The 18,692-nt window shown below is 44.9% G+C and overlaps 1 protein-coding gene across 2 annotated transcripts in view; it reads left to right on the forward strand.

Annotated features, from left to right (window-relative positions):
• Positions 1–18,692, forward strand: part of LOC147615797 (putative polyribonucleotide nucleotidyltransferase 1, chloroplastic) — a 116,434-nt gene that overhangs the window by 79,274 nt on the left and 18,468 nt on the right. For both annotated transcript variants that reach the window (XM_086778405.1, XM_086778406.1), the window contains 3 exons: positions 5,410–5,499; positions 17,711–17,889; positions 18,017–18,200. In XM_086778405.1, coding sequence (XP_086634531.1) covers positions 5,410–5,499; positions 17,711–17,889; positions 18,017–18,200 — 453 coding nt within the window. The remainder of the gene's footprint in view (positions 1–5,409; positions 5,500–17,710; positions 17,890–18,016; positions 18,201–18,692) is intronic.

Raw genomic sequence — 18,692 nt, forward strand, 5'->3', positions numbered from 1 at the left:
GCCGAAGTGGTTGCCTCCAAAAAAGTCAAGATGTTGTCCAGAATGCCCCGATGTTGGACGAAACCTGTATGTGTGCCATGAATCAAATCAGAGAGGATAGGTGCTGTAGTTGCTGGCTATTGGCTTTGGCTAGGATTTTGTAGGAGGTTCCTAGGAGGGTGATGGGCCTACATTGCCAAATCTCCAATGTGTCACCACCCTCCTTGGAAATCAAATGAATCAATCCCTTTGACAGCTTCTCTGGAATGAAGGCCGCTGTCAAAATCTCATTGAGGGTAACTTTGAGGCCGCCTTCCACGAGTTCCCTATGCCGAAGAAATAAGAAAATCAGAAGCCCATCATCTTCCGGGCATTTACTCCTGCCGGGGAGTGTCCTCATGGAGTGTTTTTCATAGTCACATGGAATGTGGAATGGGAACGGGAATGGGAATGGAACTGAGGCCCGACTTCGGAATGGGGACGTTTGTTCTTGGAACGGGAATGGGAATGACTCGTCATCATGAGATATAGTTTAGATAGGAATGAGACATTAATTATGTTGCGAACAAGTTACAAGATAGACAAATAGAGTAAAGAATGCAATAGATTTACAGTGTACAAATTGGGAAAAACTTCAAAGAGAACAATTTTCAGAAGTAGCAAGAGCTAGCCATGTTCATAGATTTCTCAAGAAAAAAACAAGTTTACAATAGAGGGCTTGGATTACTAAGAAAATGAATGGAAAGAGCTATTAAGGCACTCTAAAAAGGAAATGTCAATTAGAGCTTAGAGTATCACTCATTTGTAGCTGCATTGTGAGTTGGTGAAGCTGGAAGCTCATCGGAATCTGAATCCGAATCTCCCTTCATGGATATGAAGCTCTCATTGTCAAGATTACCACTCGCAACTTGAGCCAAAAGGCGCAAGTTGGTTGCCACTTACACCAAATCATTTGTTATAGTTGTTAACAGGCGGTTCGTCTTCTTTGAGGCAACATGGCTAATGACACTCCATAGTTGCTCAATAGGAGAGAAACTTGCATTTTGAGAAAGAATGCGAATGGCAAGACGTTGAAGATCTAGAGTTGCTGCTCCATAATCCTCCCACTAAAGAGTCCCTCTCACATGTGTCCTGTCCGCCTGCGCATGTGCAAAACCAAACTTTCTAGCTTTGCTCCTATACAAGGAGAGCTGGCTTCTAATTGCTCTACATACCATAGCATTTGGAACCAGTCTCGCAAGAATAAGATCCCAACCTTCAGAGACTTCATTATCCCTCACTTGCCCATTGTTTTGGAACTCCGCATCTAGCACAAATGCAGCCACATGCATATTTGAATGGTATTAATCTCACCTCCCCTGCATAGTTTTTGAAGTTTCTCTTGCTTGTGTTCATCTACTTTCAGCCCCTTGATGTGCTCCACCATCTTGTCGATGCCTTCGTACACCTTACCAATGCATGGCTTTCTGCTATCCACAATTCTGAGCATGTGGATGATAGGCTTGGTGATGTCGACAACATGCTTCACTTCACCCCATGGGATCTTCCTCGTGCTTTGCGAGAGGTTGGCCAATTGTTCCACTCATCGCTCACCACTTTTTGCTTGAGAACATTGTGCACCTCGGTCAACCTCTCTAGCATCAGACAATTGTAGGCGAAGCGGGTTTCAAAATATTTGAGGAGGTCCTTGTTTGGAGACCTTATCGTGAACTCGGAGAGAATGAGTTGGTGCCACGTAATGAAGCTAACAATCTCTTTACCTTGCGCTATGCACGGAGCAACCCAAGGAAAGGCATCAAGTTCTATGACATTTTGCATGGCAAGATCAATGGCTTCTTTGTCCTTTAGTTGAAACATGACGAAATACAAAGAGAAGCACCGATAGACTGGAGGACTTTTGGGTCCTTGTGGCGAGAGGCACCCACCTCCATCTGTGCCAATGGCTAGAAGTGAGTGAGCATGTTACCATCTCCTTGAAGATGCTTACTCGCTCGACAAGGAGGCATTAAAAGAAGCTGTAGTCAACTGGTTGTCCTGAAGGGGGGGAGAGGCGGTGATGGTCATTGCTATTGGTTTGAGAGGTCGTGGATCAAGCGGCGAACCAAACAAGCATGTTGCCTCCTCTCCAGGTCAGGTGTGGTTGGCGGGCAACCGGAGTGCTTTGCCGAGGTGGAAGAGGGAGGGAGGGGATGGAGGAGGAGAGGATGGGGGGGGGGGGGGGGGGTGGAGCTCGCAGGAAGAAGGGTTCACCTGCAAGGGAGGTGGGTCAGGGGTCCGAGGTCAGGCTTGTTGGAAGCTCTATAAGGTCAAAGGCCCTCATTGAAATCTGGATGCCTGAAGGGGGATCATAACGAGGCAAGGGTATCTAGAAAGGGGCCCCCGGGGGGCATCACTGTCAGGGGTTGTTGAGATAAGTGCACGTAATAGTTCTTTGATAAGAACGTATCTGGAAGTTGGACGATGGTTTCGCCTTGGACCGACGGTGTGCCACTCTCCTGCATGGTGATCCTCAGAGGCTGGAACTTGATGCTCTTAATCCTGGGGGCCGGTATCCCCCCCTACCCCGTGTTGAGGAGTTGAGCTGGGAGCTGGGGTTGGGGGGACTACTGGAGGCGTCCTCCTGGACTGATGGTGGGGACAAGGGCTAGCAAGGTGTCCCATTTGCCGGCAGGGCATTTAGCCATTGGATGATAGCTCGAGTTTCAAAGATTGACCTTCATGATAGTATCCTTCTTTTGCAAGAAGATGTGGTTAATCTTCCAGTCATGGATCATAATGAAGCATTGGCCGAGGAGGCCAGAGTACTCAACTCTCTGCAAAATAGGAGCTGTAAAAGATCGATGATCTTTTGAGTCTTGCTGATAAGGCTTGGCTGCAAAAGATCCTTGAGTTTTCCATGTGTTGGGGAACTAGCCACAATTTTGCAGACCAAGGTAAAGGCCTTGAAGGACCTGACTGTCGAAGCGAGGAATTGGAGGTGCGCTTCTGAGAAGGAAGGAAAGGCAAGGGATGGCAGCCTCTGTCGGGAATGACTTAGCGGCTGCCATCATGTGGTCTTCTTTTAGGAGTGAAGACCAGAAGATGCTGAAACTTGCCACAGAAAAAATTTGCCCCAAAGCTGAGAACACGTGATGAAGGAGAGGCTGAAGTGGATAGGGTTCGGGTGATGAAGACGCTCAGGCGTGCCGCCCGGGGGGGGGGGGGGGGGGTTGGGGGCGCAAAGAAGGCCAGGAGGACGGGGCTGACGGAGAAGATGGAATAAGCGGGCAAAAGTGGAAGGGTCAGCGGGATGAGATGGCGCAGAGGTTGGAAGGATAGGGTGGGTGCAGGGGCTCCAGAGGCGGCAAGAAGGAAGAAGGCGGGAGGTTAGGGGGCATACACAGGAGGCCGAAGACGGCAAAAGTTGGGGTGCACGCAGGAAGGGAAAGGGCAACGAGGAGAGGGAGGGCCGGTGAGGGAAGGCAGGTGTGCATAAATTTTTTTTTGGGAGGCAATGCCCATCGCGCGAGGTAGTCCCCTCCACAATGTTGGAGTATTTTTAACTCAGCTTACAGGAGGAGGGCTTAAGATCTCCGAGGTTGTGGGTGTCTAGCTCTGTGGAGGATTGATGATCTCTCTTTAATAACACCCCGCGTGCAAGTGGGCAGTTCATGTCTGGCCTGACGGAGGATGGCATATGATGTGTTCCAGTGATATCACAGGGCACTGCCTCGGGTGGTGGCAGTGGACATTGCCTCCTTGTATATTTAGTACAGGAGGATTGCATATGATGTGTTCCACTGAGATTTCATTGACATCATCACTATTCCTTGTACGTGTAGGGCCTGTGCAGTATGCGGGCCTATTTTTTTTTTTTTTTGCTATGATTGCTTGCTTGTCTAAGATCTTTAGTTTACACATGAAAGTTTTGTAACACTTTTTGTCTCATACATCTTTTCGGTCTTTAGTAGATGTTAAAGAACATCTCTTCTAGATTGGGCCACGGCACTATTGCGAGCCCTACGTCCCAGACTCCCTAGACCTCGCCAGCAACACAGACATCAGTCCCAGCTTGAGGAGATCCTGGAGATGCACAGAGCCACCTTCCCACACCCGGCGGATTTGCAGAGCCTTCTACAGGCTCGATATCCTTGATGGCCCCCTCCCCCTACCGGGGGGTTAGCTCCATAGGTTGTATGATGATGATGGTCCCAATTTGTACTCGGATTTGACATTTGCAGTTCATAGCTCTTGTCTTTGTTTTCTTTTTTACCATGATGAGATTACATGGACAGTATTGTATTACTGTTGGTCTCATAGACCCACTGGGTCTTTTTAAGACGTTTAATATAACTTTCTTTCTTTCTCTCTCTGTAGTAGACAGGGAGAGCAGCATATATCCCCAGAGGTCAGGATCACCTTGCTGTGCACTCTCGGGGTGGAGACAGAGGAGCACTACATGTGTGGATGGGGAGGTTCCACTGTCTTTTCCGGGAGGGGTTTGGGCCACTTACGAGAGTTCTAGACTAACCAGATCAGAGATGCTTGGGGCTTTGCCTACTAGAGATCAGGTGGCACAGAGACCATTTACTTTACATGAGACAGAGGCAGCCTACATACACATCCTAGTTACCCATCATGAGCTTCTTTGCACCCACCTCCTTTAGGCGCCAGAGGGAGCCATCTGAGGATGACCAGCCTGTGAGACAGACCAGGCAATGTATACAGGCTTTGAGGTTCCCCGGTGTTTCCTTCGAGAGAGCTGCTCGGATCCAGAGATCTAGACGTCAACGACCGAGAGGACCAAGAGTACCATCCCCTCGCCAGCTCCAGGTTCGGGAGATCTTCAGCGATATCGGAGAGTACCACTGAACTGTGGACATATACAGCCAGTGCACAATTACAGATACGGAGCCTATTGCCCTGTGAGCCACCACCCCCGCTACACACTTATTGCCCTGCCCTTGTGGATTGTATCTCTATTTATGAGAATGTTTTGCTATTTTACAGTTGAGCCTCAGTGTAGCACTTACGGATTTCTTTGACATTTTTGACAGTGAGAGCTCAGTTTTAGTTTAGTTCTTGTTTTATTTTCAGTTTGTTATTCCATGATTCAGTTACTCATGGATTCATTGTAACTCTTGGTCCATAGACCCTTGTGGCCTTTTGCAGACGTTAATCTCTGTGTGTGTGTGTGTGTGTGTGTCTGTCTCTCTCTCTCTGATCTTCCAAGAAGCTTCACAAAGGCTTGCCATCTGTTGGATCTTTGGCTTGCTGCACCTGTTGGAGGCCCTCCCTCGTATGTTTATAAGTTTACATTGGTGTGATAATAAGATTCAAGTTGTCCTCTTTGCCTTCATCATGTGTGGGGTGCATGCGTGCGTTCGTGTGTGTCTGAGAGAGAGAGAGAGAGAGAGAGAGAGAGAGAGAGAGAGAAATGTTTTCTTATAGGCATTAGCAGTAACCACATTGGGAGGTGATGATATGGGTCAAAGGCTCGACAACCTTACAGACATAGAGACAAAACGCTTCTATCTTCAGGTGGTGTTGCTAGAATCGTCGGTTATGTTTTTATTGTTTTAATGGAACTTGTGATGGAAGATTGAAATTAAGGTTATTTGTTTAAAGGTTTTGGCTTTACAAAGCATGCCAAAGCATTTAGAAGCATGGATACGTGGGCCAGCCCCTAATTCCCAGTTGGCAGCCTTTCAGGCCCTACAACAGCAGTCGGCTAGCATGGGCAACCCGTAAACAGTAGTCGGCCAGCAATAGGCTTAGCACATCACACATGTGAACTTGGCGCAAGATTTAATGCTTATTTCAGCAGGTCTTGGGCATTTCAAACAGGCTGATAGCATGTTTTCTCCACCGACCGGCAGCATATGGTAGTATATAAGGTGCCCCATACTTCGGTGCATAAAATCATCTCATTTTTATCAAGAGTTCATCAATCATTTAGTGAGCTTGTGTGCCTAAAAGCCTTCGGGTTTTCTAGAGCATACAATTCAGCCTTCAAGCATTTCATGCTTCATCCCCTAGGCAGCATAGAAGATCCTTTCATCTTTAGCCAGCATATATGCATATGCTTAGCATATTTGGACTTGCATAAGTGTCTCTATAGTGGTATTGGGTCATCATATGGCTTAATCAGTGTTTGGTCCTCTGCGTTCTTGCATTTGATAGTTCACAATCATCATTCACATCATTGTACAAGTTCTTCAAGGTAATACAAGCAAATACTCCGGCTTGCCCCGCCCTTGGGGGGGGGGGTGCCCTTTAATGTGTAATTTGGACCCAATTTAGTGTGGACTCTTACCTTCTCTGTTAAGTAAAGGGGATTGCATAAACTCACAGGTTTAAAGAAGGCTTTGTTGCATGTCACAACGGTCAACCTATTGTATGCTACATTGTTATGAGAGCTTTAGGTTGTGACCCAACTTAGCTGCTCAAAAGTGAGAGCATTCTGTGCATAGTTGCAATGACACGTGTTTCATTCAGTTTGTTTGAAACGAAACATTAGATTTGAATGAAACGTGTTTCATTCAAGTCCAAATGGACAGTTGAACGATTTAGGTGTTTTTTTAATCCAGAGAGTCCTTTTTTCGAAAAAAACGTCTACCTGCACTTGTGAGAACGTTTGAAGGAGATCCCGTGTTGCAACAATCAACCCCTTCCAGCTCTTCCCATACTTCTCAGCTTCCGTGCCCGCCATTTCTCAGGTTGGTTGTGCTAATTTGTGTCTTTTTTCTTCCATTTGCAAAAAAAAGAAAATACAGATTTTGAAATTTGGAGGTTTTCATGCCAGGGTGCCAATCTTGCCCTGCCTTTCTGAGCACTAGGGATGCCATGTGGGTGCATGTCACACATGTGTCAGGCACCCAAAAGTGGAAATGTAATTATCGCGGGGTTTGCTTAGAAGGGTCTATAATCCATGTTAAGGCCCATTTCACAGGTTTAATCGGGAAAGGCATTGGTGCTTGCAAACATAAAAGCCGAGCTGCAAGATAAGAAAAGACAGCAGTTGGTAGGACGCGGTTGTGTGTGGGCCTCTGCCTGAGGATATTGAGGCTAGTGAGGCATCAAAGAGAACATGGTTGGGTTCAGAGGAAGACGTACAGAGCCAAGCAACATTTGGGGGTACTCGTAGTTCTACTTCCACACAGCAATACGAAACCCTTTGCTTGCAGGACCTAGAGCCTCTCTAAAGAGAGCAAGCATTCAAGCAAGCATGCAAAACCAAGCAAGTAATGATGCAACTAGGGAACTTACTAGGCTTTTCATCCAATGCGCTTTGTCTTTTCACATTGTGCGCACTCCATGATGGAAAAAGGCTTTGAGGGCAATCAACCGCATTGGATGCAAGTGGGAGGGACCCTCCTATGAGACCTTGTGCACTAAAGAGCTCAGAAGAGAGTAGCAAGCAGTGGAGGTGGAGATGGAGCCATTAAAAGTCACTTGGACCAAGTATGGTCACACATTGTTATGTGATGGGTGGTTAGATATACGCAACAAGAATGCGTACGATGTTTTGGTGTCCTCTTGCAAGGGCACTATGTTTTTGCGTGTGATTGATGCATCCGTGCCTAGGACAGTGGTGACACGAGAGTTTATATGGTCACACTACCGAGAGGGTATCATGGAGATAGGTCCACAAAACATAGTGCAGGTGGTCACTGACAATGGTAGCAGTTGTCTATCTTTGGGATGGATGCTAGAGGATGAGTTCCCGTTCATTGTATGTACTCCATGTGCATCCCATAGCCTAGACTTGGTCATTGAAGATCTTGCAAAGATTGGGTGGATTGCTAACATCTTTGACACTGCGCGTAGCTTGTTGAAGTTTGTTACCAAGAGACCCTAGGACTTGGCAATGTATCATGCCAATAGTGTCCTTGAGCTTATGAAGCCCTCACAAACAAGGTTTGCATTTATGTTCATTATGGTTGAGAGGGGAGTGAGAGTCTCACAGGGACACATGCACACAGTGGTCTGCCAAGATTGGATGAGCTGGGAGGAGCATGAGCACCTGAAGGTAGTTGCTTGTGCATGCAAAGTGATGCAAGAAGGTTGGTGGAAGGAGGCAGAGGCTTTGTTGAGTGCTCTTTAACCAATCTAGTGTGTTCTTCGCATCACTGACATGGAGGGCAACACTCTTGTACAAGTTCATGGACCGGATTGGAGAGGCTCTTAACTGATGCATTCTCTTTAAAGATGAGAGGTACTCAACATGCTAAGTTTGAACTTCCAACTAGTTGCCTTCTTATTGTATTTTGTATTATAGGCTTTAGCTAAGAGCTTTGATCATTTATGGCTAATTTTTCAAGGTTTGGAACGACCGGTGGGATTGGTTTTGATAGATCAATCCACGCGGTTGCCCACATATTGCACGACGGAGTGAGGCATAGTATGTTAATGAAGAGTTAGAAGACGGATGGCAAGATTACATTCAGAATTGGACAGGAGGTGATGTGGAGCTCATGAGACGCTTGGAGGATGAGCGGCTAGTGTACCGGAATGCTAGCCACACATTTGGTAGACACAATGCTGTCATGCGAGAGAGACAGCTTCAGCCAGTCTCATGGTGGGAGAAGTATGGGATCTGTAGCCCTCACTTGGTGAGTACAACTCTAAAAGACAAGATTGTTATTTCAATTTATAAGTTATAACATATACATGATACAGTGATCAATGATGATTGTACTTACAATGTTTCGTTCTTTTACTGGCAGAAATGCCTCACCGTTTGAGTCCTCTCAGAAGATTGTACTTTGGGTCTTTGTGAGAGGAACTCGAGCACATGGACCGTCTTCCATACAAAGAAGAGGAACATGTTGTCTATTCATAGTCACAAGGGACGGGGGACGGGGACGGGGACGGCCATAAGTAGGGAACGGGGACGGGGGAGGGAACGACACTCAAAAAATACTTTTTTTAAAGTTTTTCTACTCTACACTTATTCTACTTTGGAAGTACATCAAAATGAGCACAAAATTACATAAAATGGTAAGCTTTTGAGTCATATTAACACCGGATGGTGGCTGATTGTGGCTAGATAGCATGAGACGATTATGGAGAAGGTTGGCACACTGCCAACCAGGCTACATGCATATGCGGTGAGTTATTATACACCTACTGCATATGGGCTGTAAATTTTGGGTCCGTTGCGGCGCGCAGTTTCACACCAGCCTACTTGGGGGAAGGTGCGGAGGGGGGCGTGAGCCCCTCTCTCCGAAGGGCCGTTTACGCTAAAGCAACAATCAACCCCTTCCAGCTCTTCCCATGTTGCAACAATCAACCCGTGTTGCAACAATCAACCCCTTCCAGCTCTTCCCATACTTCTCAGCTTCCGTGCCCGCCATTTCTCAGGTTGGTTGTGCTAATTTGTGTCTTTTTTCTTCCATTTGCAAAAAAAAGAAAATACAGATTTTGAAATTTGGAGGTTTTCATGCCAGGGTGCCAATCTTGCCCTGCCTTTCTGAGCACTAGGGATGCCATGTGGGTGCATGTCACACATGTGTCAGGCACCCAAAAGTGGAAATGTAATTATCGCGGGGTTTGCTTAGAAGGGTCTATAATCCATGTTAAGGCCCATTTCACAGGTTTAATCGGGAAAGGCATTGGTGCTTGCAAACATAAAAGCCGAGCTGCAAGATAAGAAAAGACAGCAGTTGGTAGGACGCGGTTGTGTGTGGGCCTCTGCCTGAGGATATTGAGGCTAGTGAGGCATCAAAGAGAACATGGTTGGGTTCAGAGGAAGACGTACAGAGCCAAGCAACATTTGGGGGTACTCGTAGTTCTACTTCCACACAGCAATACGAAACCCTTTGCTTGCAGGACCTAGAGCCTCTCTAAAGAGAGCAAGCATTCAAGCAAGCATGCAAAACCAAGCAAGTAATGATGCAACTAGGGAACTTACTAGGCTTTTCATCCAATGCGCTTTGTCTTTTCACATTGTGCGCACTCCATGATGGAAAAAGGCTTTGAGGGCAATCAACCGCATTGGATGCAAGTGGGAGGGACCCTCCTATGAGACCTTGTGCACTAAAGAGCTCAGAAGAGAGTAGCAAGCAGTGGAGGTGGAGATGGAGCCATTAAAAGTCACTTGGACCAAGTATGGTCACACATTGTTATGTGATGGGTGGTTAGATATACGCAACAAGAATGCGTACGATGTTTTGGTGTCCTCTTGCAAGGGCACTATGTTTTTGCGTGTGATTGATGCATCCGTGCCTAGGACAGTGGTGACACGAGAGTTTATATGGTCACACTACCGAGAGGGTATCATGGAGATAGGTCCACAAAACATAGTGCAGGTGGTCACTGACAATGGTAGCAGTTGTCTATCTTTGGGATGGATGCTAGAGGATGAGTTCCCGTTCATTGTATGTACTCCATGTGCATCCCATAGCCTAGACTTGGTCATTGAAGATCTTGCAAAGATTGGGTGGATTGCTAACATCTTTGACACTGCGCGTAGCTTGTTGAAGTTTGTTACCAAGAGACCCTAGGACTTGGCAATGTATCATGCCAATAGTGTCCTTGAGCTTATGAAGCCCTCACAAACAAGGTTTGCATTTATGTTCATTATGGTTGAGAGGGGAGTGAGAGTCTCACAGGGACACATGCACACAGTGGTCTGCCAAGATTGGATGAGCTGGGAGGAGCATGAGCACCTGAAGGTAGTTGCTTGTGCATGCAAAGTGATGCAAGAAGGTTGGTGGAAGGAGGCAGAGGCTTTGTTGAGTGCTCTTTAACCAATCTAGTGTGTTCTTCGCATCACTGACATGGAGGGCAACACTCTTGTACAAGTTCATGGACCGGATTGGAGAGGCTCTTAACTGATGCATTCTCTTTAAAGATGAGAGGTACTCGTAACTCAACATGCTAAGTTTGAACTTCCAACTAGTTGCCTTCTTATTGTATTTTGTATTATAGGCTTTAGCTAAGAGCTTTGATCATTTATGGCTAATTTTTCAAGGTTTGGAACGACCGGTGGGATTGGTTTTGATAGATCAATCCACGCGGTTGCCCACATATTGCACGACGGAGTGAGGCATAGTATGTTAATGAAGAGTTAGAAGACGGATGGCAAGATTACATTCAGAATTGGACAGGAGGTGATGTGGAGCTCATGAGACGCTTGGAGGATGAGCGGCTAGTGTACCGGAATGCTAGCCACACATTTGGTAGACACAATGCTGTCATGCGAGAGAGACAGCTTCAGCCAGTCTCATGGTGGGAGAAGTATGGGATCTGTAGCCCTCACTTGGTGAGTACAACTCTAAAAGACAAGATTGTTATTTCAATTTATAAGTTATAACATATACATGATACAGTGATCAATGATGATTGTACTTACAATGTTTCGTTCTTTTACTGGCAGAAATGCCTCACCGTTTGAGTCCTCTCAGAAGATTGTACTTTGGGTCTTTGTGAGAGGAACTCGAGCACATGGACCGTCTTCCATACAAAGAAGAGGAACATGTTGTCTATTCATAGTCACAAGGGACGGGGGACGGGGACGGGGACGGCCATAAGTAGGGAACGGGGACGGGGGAGGGAACGACACTCAAAAAATACTTTTTTTAAAGTTTTTCTACTCTACACTTATTCTACTTTGGAAGTACATCAAAATGAGCACAAAATTACATAAAATGGTAAGCTTTTGAGTCATATTAACACCGGATGGTGGCTGATTGTGGCCAGATAGCATGAGACGATTATGGAGAAGGTTGGCACACTGCCAACCAGGCTACATGCATATGCGGTGAGTTATTATACACCTACTGCATATGGGCTGTAAATTTTGGGTCCGTTGCGGCGCGCAGTTTCACACCAGCCTACTTGGGGGAAGGTGCGGAGGGGGGCGTGAGCCCCTCTCTCCGAAGGGCCGTTTACGCTAAAGCCTAAACTCCATGCTTGTAGCCTTGTAGCCTTATATAGATATTAGATAGGCAAGAGAGAGGCAAGGGCAAGTGAGAGAGAGAGAGGCAAGGCCCAAGGCTCCAAGGCTCAAGCCTAAAGGCCAAACCTCAAGGCAAGAGAGAGGCAAGGGCCAAGGCCCAAGCCTCAAGGCCCAAGCCTCAAATCAAGGCCTCCCCAAACGGCCAAGCCAAACAGCTAGAAACGGCCCCGCAAACGGCTAGAAACGGGCACAAGAAACCACAGAATGGCTCCCTGCCGTCCCTCCCACAGGGCCGTCCCCCACAGCCGTCCCCGTTCCTACTGTCGTCCCCTTCACCGTCCCTTGTGAGGGACGCCTCCAGGGGGACATCCGTCCGTCCCCTGCCGTCCCCGTCCCTACGCCGTCCCGTTTCGCCGTCCCGGCGTTCCAAGCCTCCGTCCCCTCCGTCCCCTGTGACTATGTGTCTATTGCTTAGTTGGAGCGGTTGGTGTGATGCCATTGCAATCTTCGACTAATTGAGCAGTCGGGCAATCCGATAGAGCCTTACCAGGTCAATGGCAATAAAATGGACATTGAGAAGGTGAAAGATGTCCCAGAGATTCCTTAGGAGGGGTGCTACATATATCCCATGTTGTAGGAGAAGTTGATGGCACCTGCTCATGCCACACAGCATCAACACAAGCATTATCAGGAGGTGCTAGTACCAGTGTAGCAGTTGAGAGGAGTGCGGCAGTTGAGACATCATCGTCCTCTTCTAAGAATGACGCCAAGTCAACCGAGGAGGTTATTGATGAAGACATCGAGGATGTTGAGGATTGAATGCCCAGACTCGAGAGTGAGGACTCTAGTCTTTGGGCTATCAGGCTTCTCTAGTTTGTCATGCATCTATCAACATGCTTTATTTTGTGTATTTCAGAGTTCAGTTTACTTTTTTGTGTATCAGCTTAGGATTTAGACTTTTTGTGATCACTTTGAGTGCTTAGGATTATGTCACTCTTGCCTGCAGCTTGCTTTATATAATATTTTTGAGTTGAGTTTTTGCCATTATATGATGGAATCCGGATCTTGATTCTTGATATTGCTAGTTTATTTATGCCAATTGGTCAGTTGGGTGTCCATTGTAATTGGGTCACCCAGATTCTTTACTTTTAACTTGTAAACATATTTTAATGTGTAAATAATGCATGTTTAATATTGTTTTTGTAGGGAAGACCAAATATTATTTGCATATTATAAACTTATATATAAATTATGGGGCGTGTACCCCTTCCCTCCTTTCTATGAGACGTTTGGAATTTGAAAGAAATGTTTATGAAACGCGTTTCAAAAAACCCCCGGCAATTATGGTCCCGTGGGGATGATAAAACTGTGGTCAAGAAAAACCACCCAGGCCTCCACAATGTCAGGAGAGACTTCTTCAGAAAGCTTCAAAGAAGATATGAAAGGAGAGATCGACAAAGAAGAAACCACCAACGAAACGCTTCTGCACTTAAGTGTGACGACTTCGTCCAAGCAATTTTGGAGCAAAACAAATTGCTTAAGCTCCAAATTGAGGCTCAAGAAGAAGTAGTAAAAGGCAAAGGAAAAGTAGAAAAAGCGAAAGAGGAAGTTGAAAAAGTCAAGGAAGCAGTCTCAATGCTTAAGAGCCATCATCACCACAAATAACTCTTTGTCATACATGGCTATAATAAGTCTCTTGGCACCTTTCTTGCTAGAGGACAGCTCCTATGGCTAAATTGCTGGCATTGGTAATCACCTCAAAAGGATTATTCCATAAAGCCAACTTGAGAACGGGAATCTCGGAGGTAACTTTGTTCATTGCATGGAATGCCTCCATTGCTTTGCTCATAAAGAACACCTTATGACGGCGCATCTTCATGCCCTTGAGCAAGTCTGTAAGAGTTGCTGCAAGGTCAAGAAAATTCTCCAAGTGAAAATTGTGTACTTGATATCTTAAAAGTGTTCTGCCTCCAATCAGGAATGGGTGCGTACTCCCTAAACCACTAAATGGGGAGAATCATATGAGACATCAAAATAGGTGAACGATGAAGTCTTGCTTTAATGTGGCCTTTTGAACCTTGAATTCAAACTGGTGAGCCTTATGGAAAATATGAGTCCCTGTCTATGTCCAGATGGTGGGGTACAAGTGTACAACTCATCTTTTTAGCCAACAGAGTAGATATGGTATCCTCAGAGTTGTCCATATCGAAGAGGACGAAAAATTGTTGTTCCTTTACTGTGCCATAAGCACGGATAAGGGCTTTCTTTTGCCTCTCAACCTCACCCTCTTGCTTATCATCAAATACCGCGGGTAAGAGTTGTACGCCATTAGTGGCTGATGGTGTAGATGAGGGTGTAGTGGTGGCTATTGTGGAGGCAGATGTCTTGGAGGCTTGTGGAGCATGCCTTAGTCTAAACTGCTTTTGTTGACTTCTTGTGACCGGCATGGATTGGTATTGTAAAGACAAGTTATTTTACGAGACCACTTGGTTAGACATTTGGGATATCCACTAGCATGGTATATGTCTACGCAAGATGCCATTCATTGGGTATTGAACAAATTGAAGGCCAAGCTAGCATATTGGTAGCTTTCAATATGGCCTTTACATGTGGGTCTCAGAATTGTTTAATCGATCATTATGGCCTATGTGCAATTTTACTCGTCGTTGTTGATTTGGCGTAAAAGTCATATTGGTACTTTTATGTTTGATGCCTTGGAATTGTTGTGGAAAACGAAGCATCATGTGAGAGCGCTGCGTCTTTTGAGACGATCTTTGGTCTTGCACACGTAAAACGCATGGTGGACTAAATATACTTGATGTGGGTTATCATTGCTTGGCAGGAAAGGCCATCATGATTCCCAGTTTTTTTCAACTTCGGTAGCCATGGGCCATAATGCTTGTAGACATGTGTGCTTATGGCAATTGGCAGAGTTCTCCCTCGGAAGCAGTGCTTAGTAAATTTGAAGGAGAAATTCCACGATGCCCTTATCCATCTCCCCTTCTTCGTTATTGGAAATTAGTCTTGTCTTCTATTTAGTGGTTGAGATGCACTGACCAGGAATTCTCTTCGATTGGACAACATTCATTGGTCTTCGGTGTTTTCTTAACCACTTGCAGTACAGAAACAGTGAAAGGTGTGCTTTGTGGCCTTTCTTGGAGTAAACATTGTGGCAGATGTCGTAAACAGATGAGGAACTTGTGTTCACTTTCCCATAAGGCTATGTGAAACATAACTTGGGTATGCATCACAAGCATAGTCACAAGAAACGTTTCGAGTTTTTTTTCGTTTTGTTTTGAAAGGTTTCGTCCCTCTGCTAAGAAACGGCGAGGTTTCGAAAAATCAATAATTTCATAAAGTAAAAATACTTGAGGAACTTACAGTAGTCATCTAAAAACATAGTGTAATGATGAAAAAATGGTGTCTTCTCTCTTGGGGAACCATCCTTATTTTGGTGAGGCATTATGGCAATTTTGCTTGATTAGATGCCACAAGTGGTTCAATCAAGGACTCTTAAGAAATTGAAGAAGAGAAGGTAGAAGTTGGGAAATATTTAAGACATTGAAGAATGGTGTATGAAGAAAAAGGGGAAAGAAGAAGAGAAAGGAAGAAGAAGAGAATGAAGGTAGAGGGAGTAGAGGTGAAAGAAGTAGCAGAAGATGGAAAAGGGAAGGAGGGAGGCAGGATAAGAAGAGGGAAGGAAGGTGATGAGGATATGGAAGAAAAACAAAATTAGAAAAATCCCATAAAAATCCCATCCGCCCGTTGGGGGAGGGTGGGGGAGAGAGAAAACTTGAAATTTGGGCGAAACTGCCATATACTCCGGAGGTTTCGAGGTTTTTAAAAACCGTTTAGAAGTTTCGACGTTTCGAAAGCTAGAAATAGGTTTTTTTGTTACTATGATCACAAGTGTGTGGAAAACTATTACTACACTGTTGTGGCCTTTTGAACCTATCCCACCCCTGGATGATCAGGACAGACTTCATGATTGGCAACTCGTTGGTCATACCAGTCCTCTTTGATTGGATGTATTTTCGCCTGGTTATGTGTACAAATTGTTGCTTCCTTTCCTCTGGATCTAAACCTCATGTTGATACTTTATGGGGAATGCATAAGAATACTAAATGGTGGAAACAAAGGCTTTGACTAATGTGGGGTTGTAAGCTGCCTCTCAAATAGCATATATTCTTATGGAGATGCTTTGTGGGAATACTTCCAGTTTTCACTTTTCTGGCAAAACGACATATCTCTAGTGATAGATGTTGTAGATGTGGAGGACATGTAGAGTCCATTTTGCATCTTCTTTGGCATTACACGAAGTCTAGGACTTTCTTGCAAGCACTGGCTCGCAATCTCCAAGGACGTTTTACCTCCTTCAAAGGAGGAAAACTCTTTTGGATTCTTGGTGTTTTGCCATCTTGCAAGGCTGAATTTGACACTTTTATCATCTGGATGAGACACTGGGCACTCTGGACTATTTGGAAGGCCAAGAACCATATTATGTTTCGACAGCCTACTTTAGATGCTTATGGTTTCTTTCGTGACAATCTTCGCCAGCCTCCCCATGTGCATTGCTCCTTGGCAATAGAACACTAGTTTTTTACTAAATAAAACACACAATGAATTTCAGTGTAGAATTTAAGGGATTAAAGGGGAAAAGGAGAGGAAGTGGAAGAAGGGAGGAAGTAGAAAAAGAGGGGGAAAGGGGAGGAAGTGTAAGGAGAAGAAGGGGTGAAGGATGGAGAGGAAGAAGAAGAGGAAGAGGAAGGAGAAGAGGTGGAGATGGAAGGAGAAAGAGAGGCCCTAAGGGCAGTCGGGGCACGGGCGTACGAGGGGGCATTGTGCGCAATACACGGGCTGCAAGGGGGGCACAAGTTTCCTGGAAGCACACGAGCAGAAACAAGGTGGAAAGAAATCGTGAAAATCAGAAGGGGAAAAAAACGCGATCTAAATTTTGGGAAAATTTTGTTTAGGAAGAGGTTCGGCTGTTTTGTAGACAATTTTGCTAGGCAACGTTTCACAGGTTCAAACTGTCGAAACATGTTTTTTTGTGACTATGGCTGTGAGGGGATGCCCTACCACCATGCAAGTGTGGAAGAGAGGTAAAATCCACAAATATCTTTTTATGCTTCAAGTTTGAAGAATTTCATGCGATGAACGAAAATTTATAGGTTTTTTTGGAGAACCCGATTTCCGTGAGAGATTTTATCCCCAAGGGTGGGTAAGTCAGTGATTATGTGATTATTTGTGAGGAAAATGAACAAGTACACCAACACACTACTCTTGTATCTCACCATTCTCAGCCGTTTGTTTTAAACACTTGCAAAACTTGTAAATCTTTGGCAAACGCCTTGCTAAATCCCTTATTTCAAGGATAAAAAGATTAGGCAATGAAGCAAAATTTATAGCACTAAACCCACTCCTAGAGGCCGATAATCTTAAGCTATGAAACGGTAAATAGATCCCATCGTTGGAAGTAAAAAGGATTGGATGAGCAATGCTCCAATGTCCAAATTGTCAAAGTAAATTGTTGTAAGATGATACCTACAATTGAAAAGTAGGCTTTATGTACTCTAGCCTTTGACACATTGTCAACTTGACTCATGAGATTTTTTTTCTCCCAGAGGTCCCAGCTCAAAGCCTTTATTACAGTGTCGTAGAAATTCTAACTTTCTGAGATAGTGCGGTTTGGCTTGGTTCTTGTAGAATTCTTTTTCTACAAGCTTGCTTCTCTAGGAATTTTTTTGTTGGCTCTTGAGTTAACTTTCACTGTGCTATGAAACAAATCTAAAGAGAGCATTTATAAGCAAGATAATAATTTCTGATCACTGTTTGGGGGAAATGCAGTACAGTTTTCCACCTTCTTCTGTTGGTGAGACTGGACGAGTTGGAGCGCCTAGTCGTCGAGAGATTGGCCATGGAGTGCTTGCAGAAAAGGCACTTGAGCATGCCCTTCCTTCAGAGGAAAAATTTCCCTACACGATACGTGTGGAAAGTACAATCACAGAAAGTAATGGATCATCCAGGTTTGATTTTCATTTTCCCTTTTGCATAGCCATTTTTTGGTTTGTCTACATAACACTTTCAGCTTTCTGCTTAAACTTTTGATTTGAGACCCGAATCAACAATTTGTGGGTTGTTGTTAATCCTCAGCATGGCATCTGTATGCGGAGGCTGTTTAGCAATGCTGGATGCTGGAGTTCCTCTCAAACATCTTGTTGCTGGGGTTGCAATGGGGCTGATTTTGGATTCGAGTGAGTCTGAAGGAGATGGAGAACCAGTAATATTGAGTGATATTATTGGAGCAGAGGATGCCTTGGGGGATATGGATTTCAAGGTTGCCAATTAGTTGTTTTTTCACTTTTTTTATATCATGTTGTGCATGCATCTTGTTCAAATGATAGGATGTCAAACTCTTTGGTGCTATAGTTGCTGGACAAACTAGTGGCTGCATTATAACACATGGCAAGGTACAGTCTTGACACAAAGCCAGATGCCATGTTGTACATGGCCGTCTTTCGTGATGTAATTGAATTCATGTGGCAAGATGTATTTTCTTTGAGCACGAGGGGAATGCACTGGATCTCCATGACCTGTTGAGCCAGTAAAAGCCAAGGGTAAAATAGTTTTCTTCTGCATTGTGGAGAGTAGGACTTTAGATATCTGCCTTCTTACATGGTCATTACCTAGTATGATAACCTCCTCCATATTTAAAACAAAGAGAGAGGGACAACTGAGCATCTGAAAAGCGAGAAGTTTCTAGAAATAATGAGTAAATAGTACTTTCAATGATGCCTTAAAAAAAAAAGACATTTGAGCTCCCAAGTTA

This window comes from Cibotium barometz, chromosome 39, assembly GCF_041138505.1.
Source record: "Cibotium barometz isolate CiBa-2024 chromosome 39, ASM4113850v1, whole genome shotgun sequence".
Taxonomy (NCBI): Eukaryota; Viridiplantae; Streptophyta; class Polypodiopsida; order Cyatheales; family Cibotiaceae; genus Cibotium; species Cibotium barometz.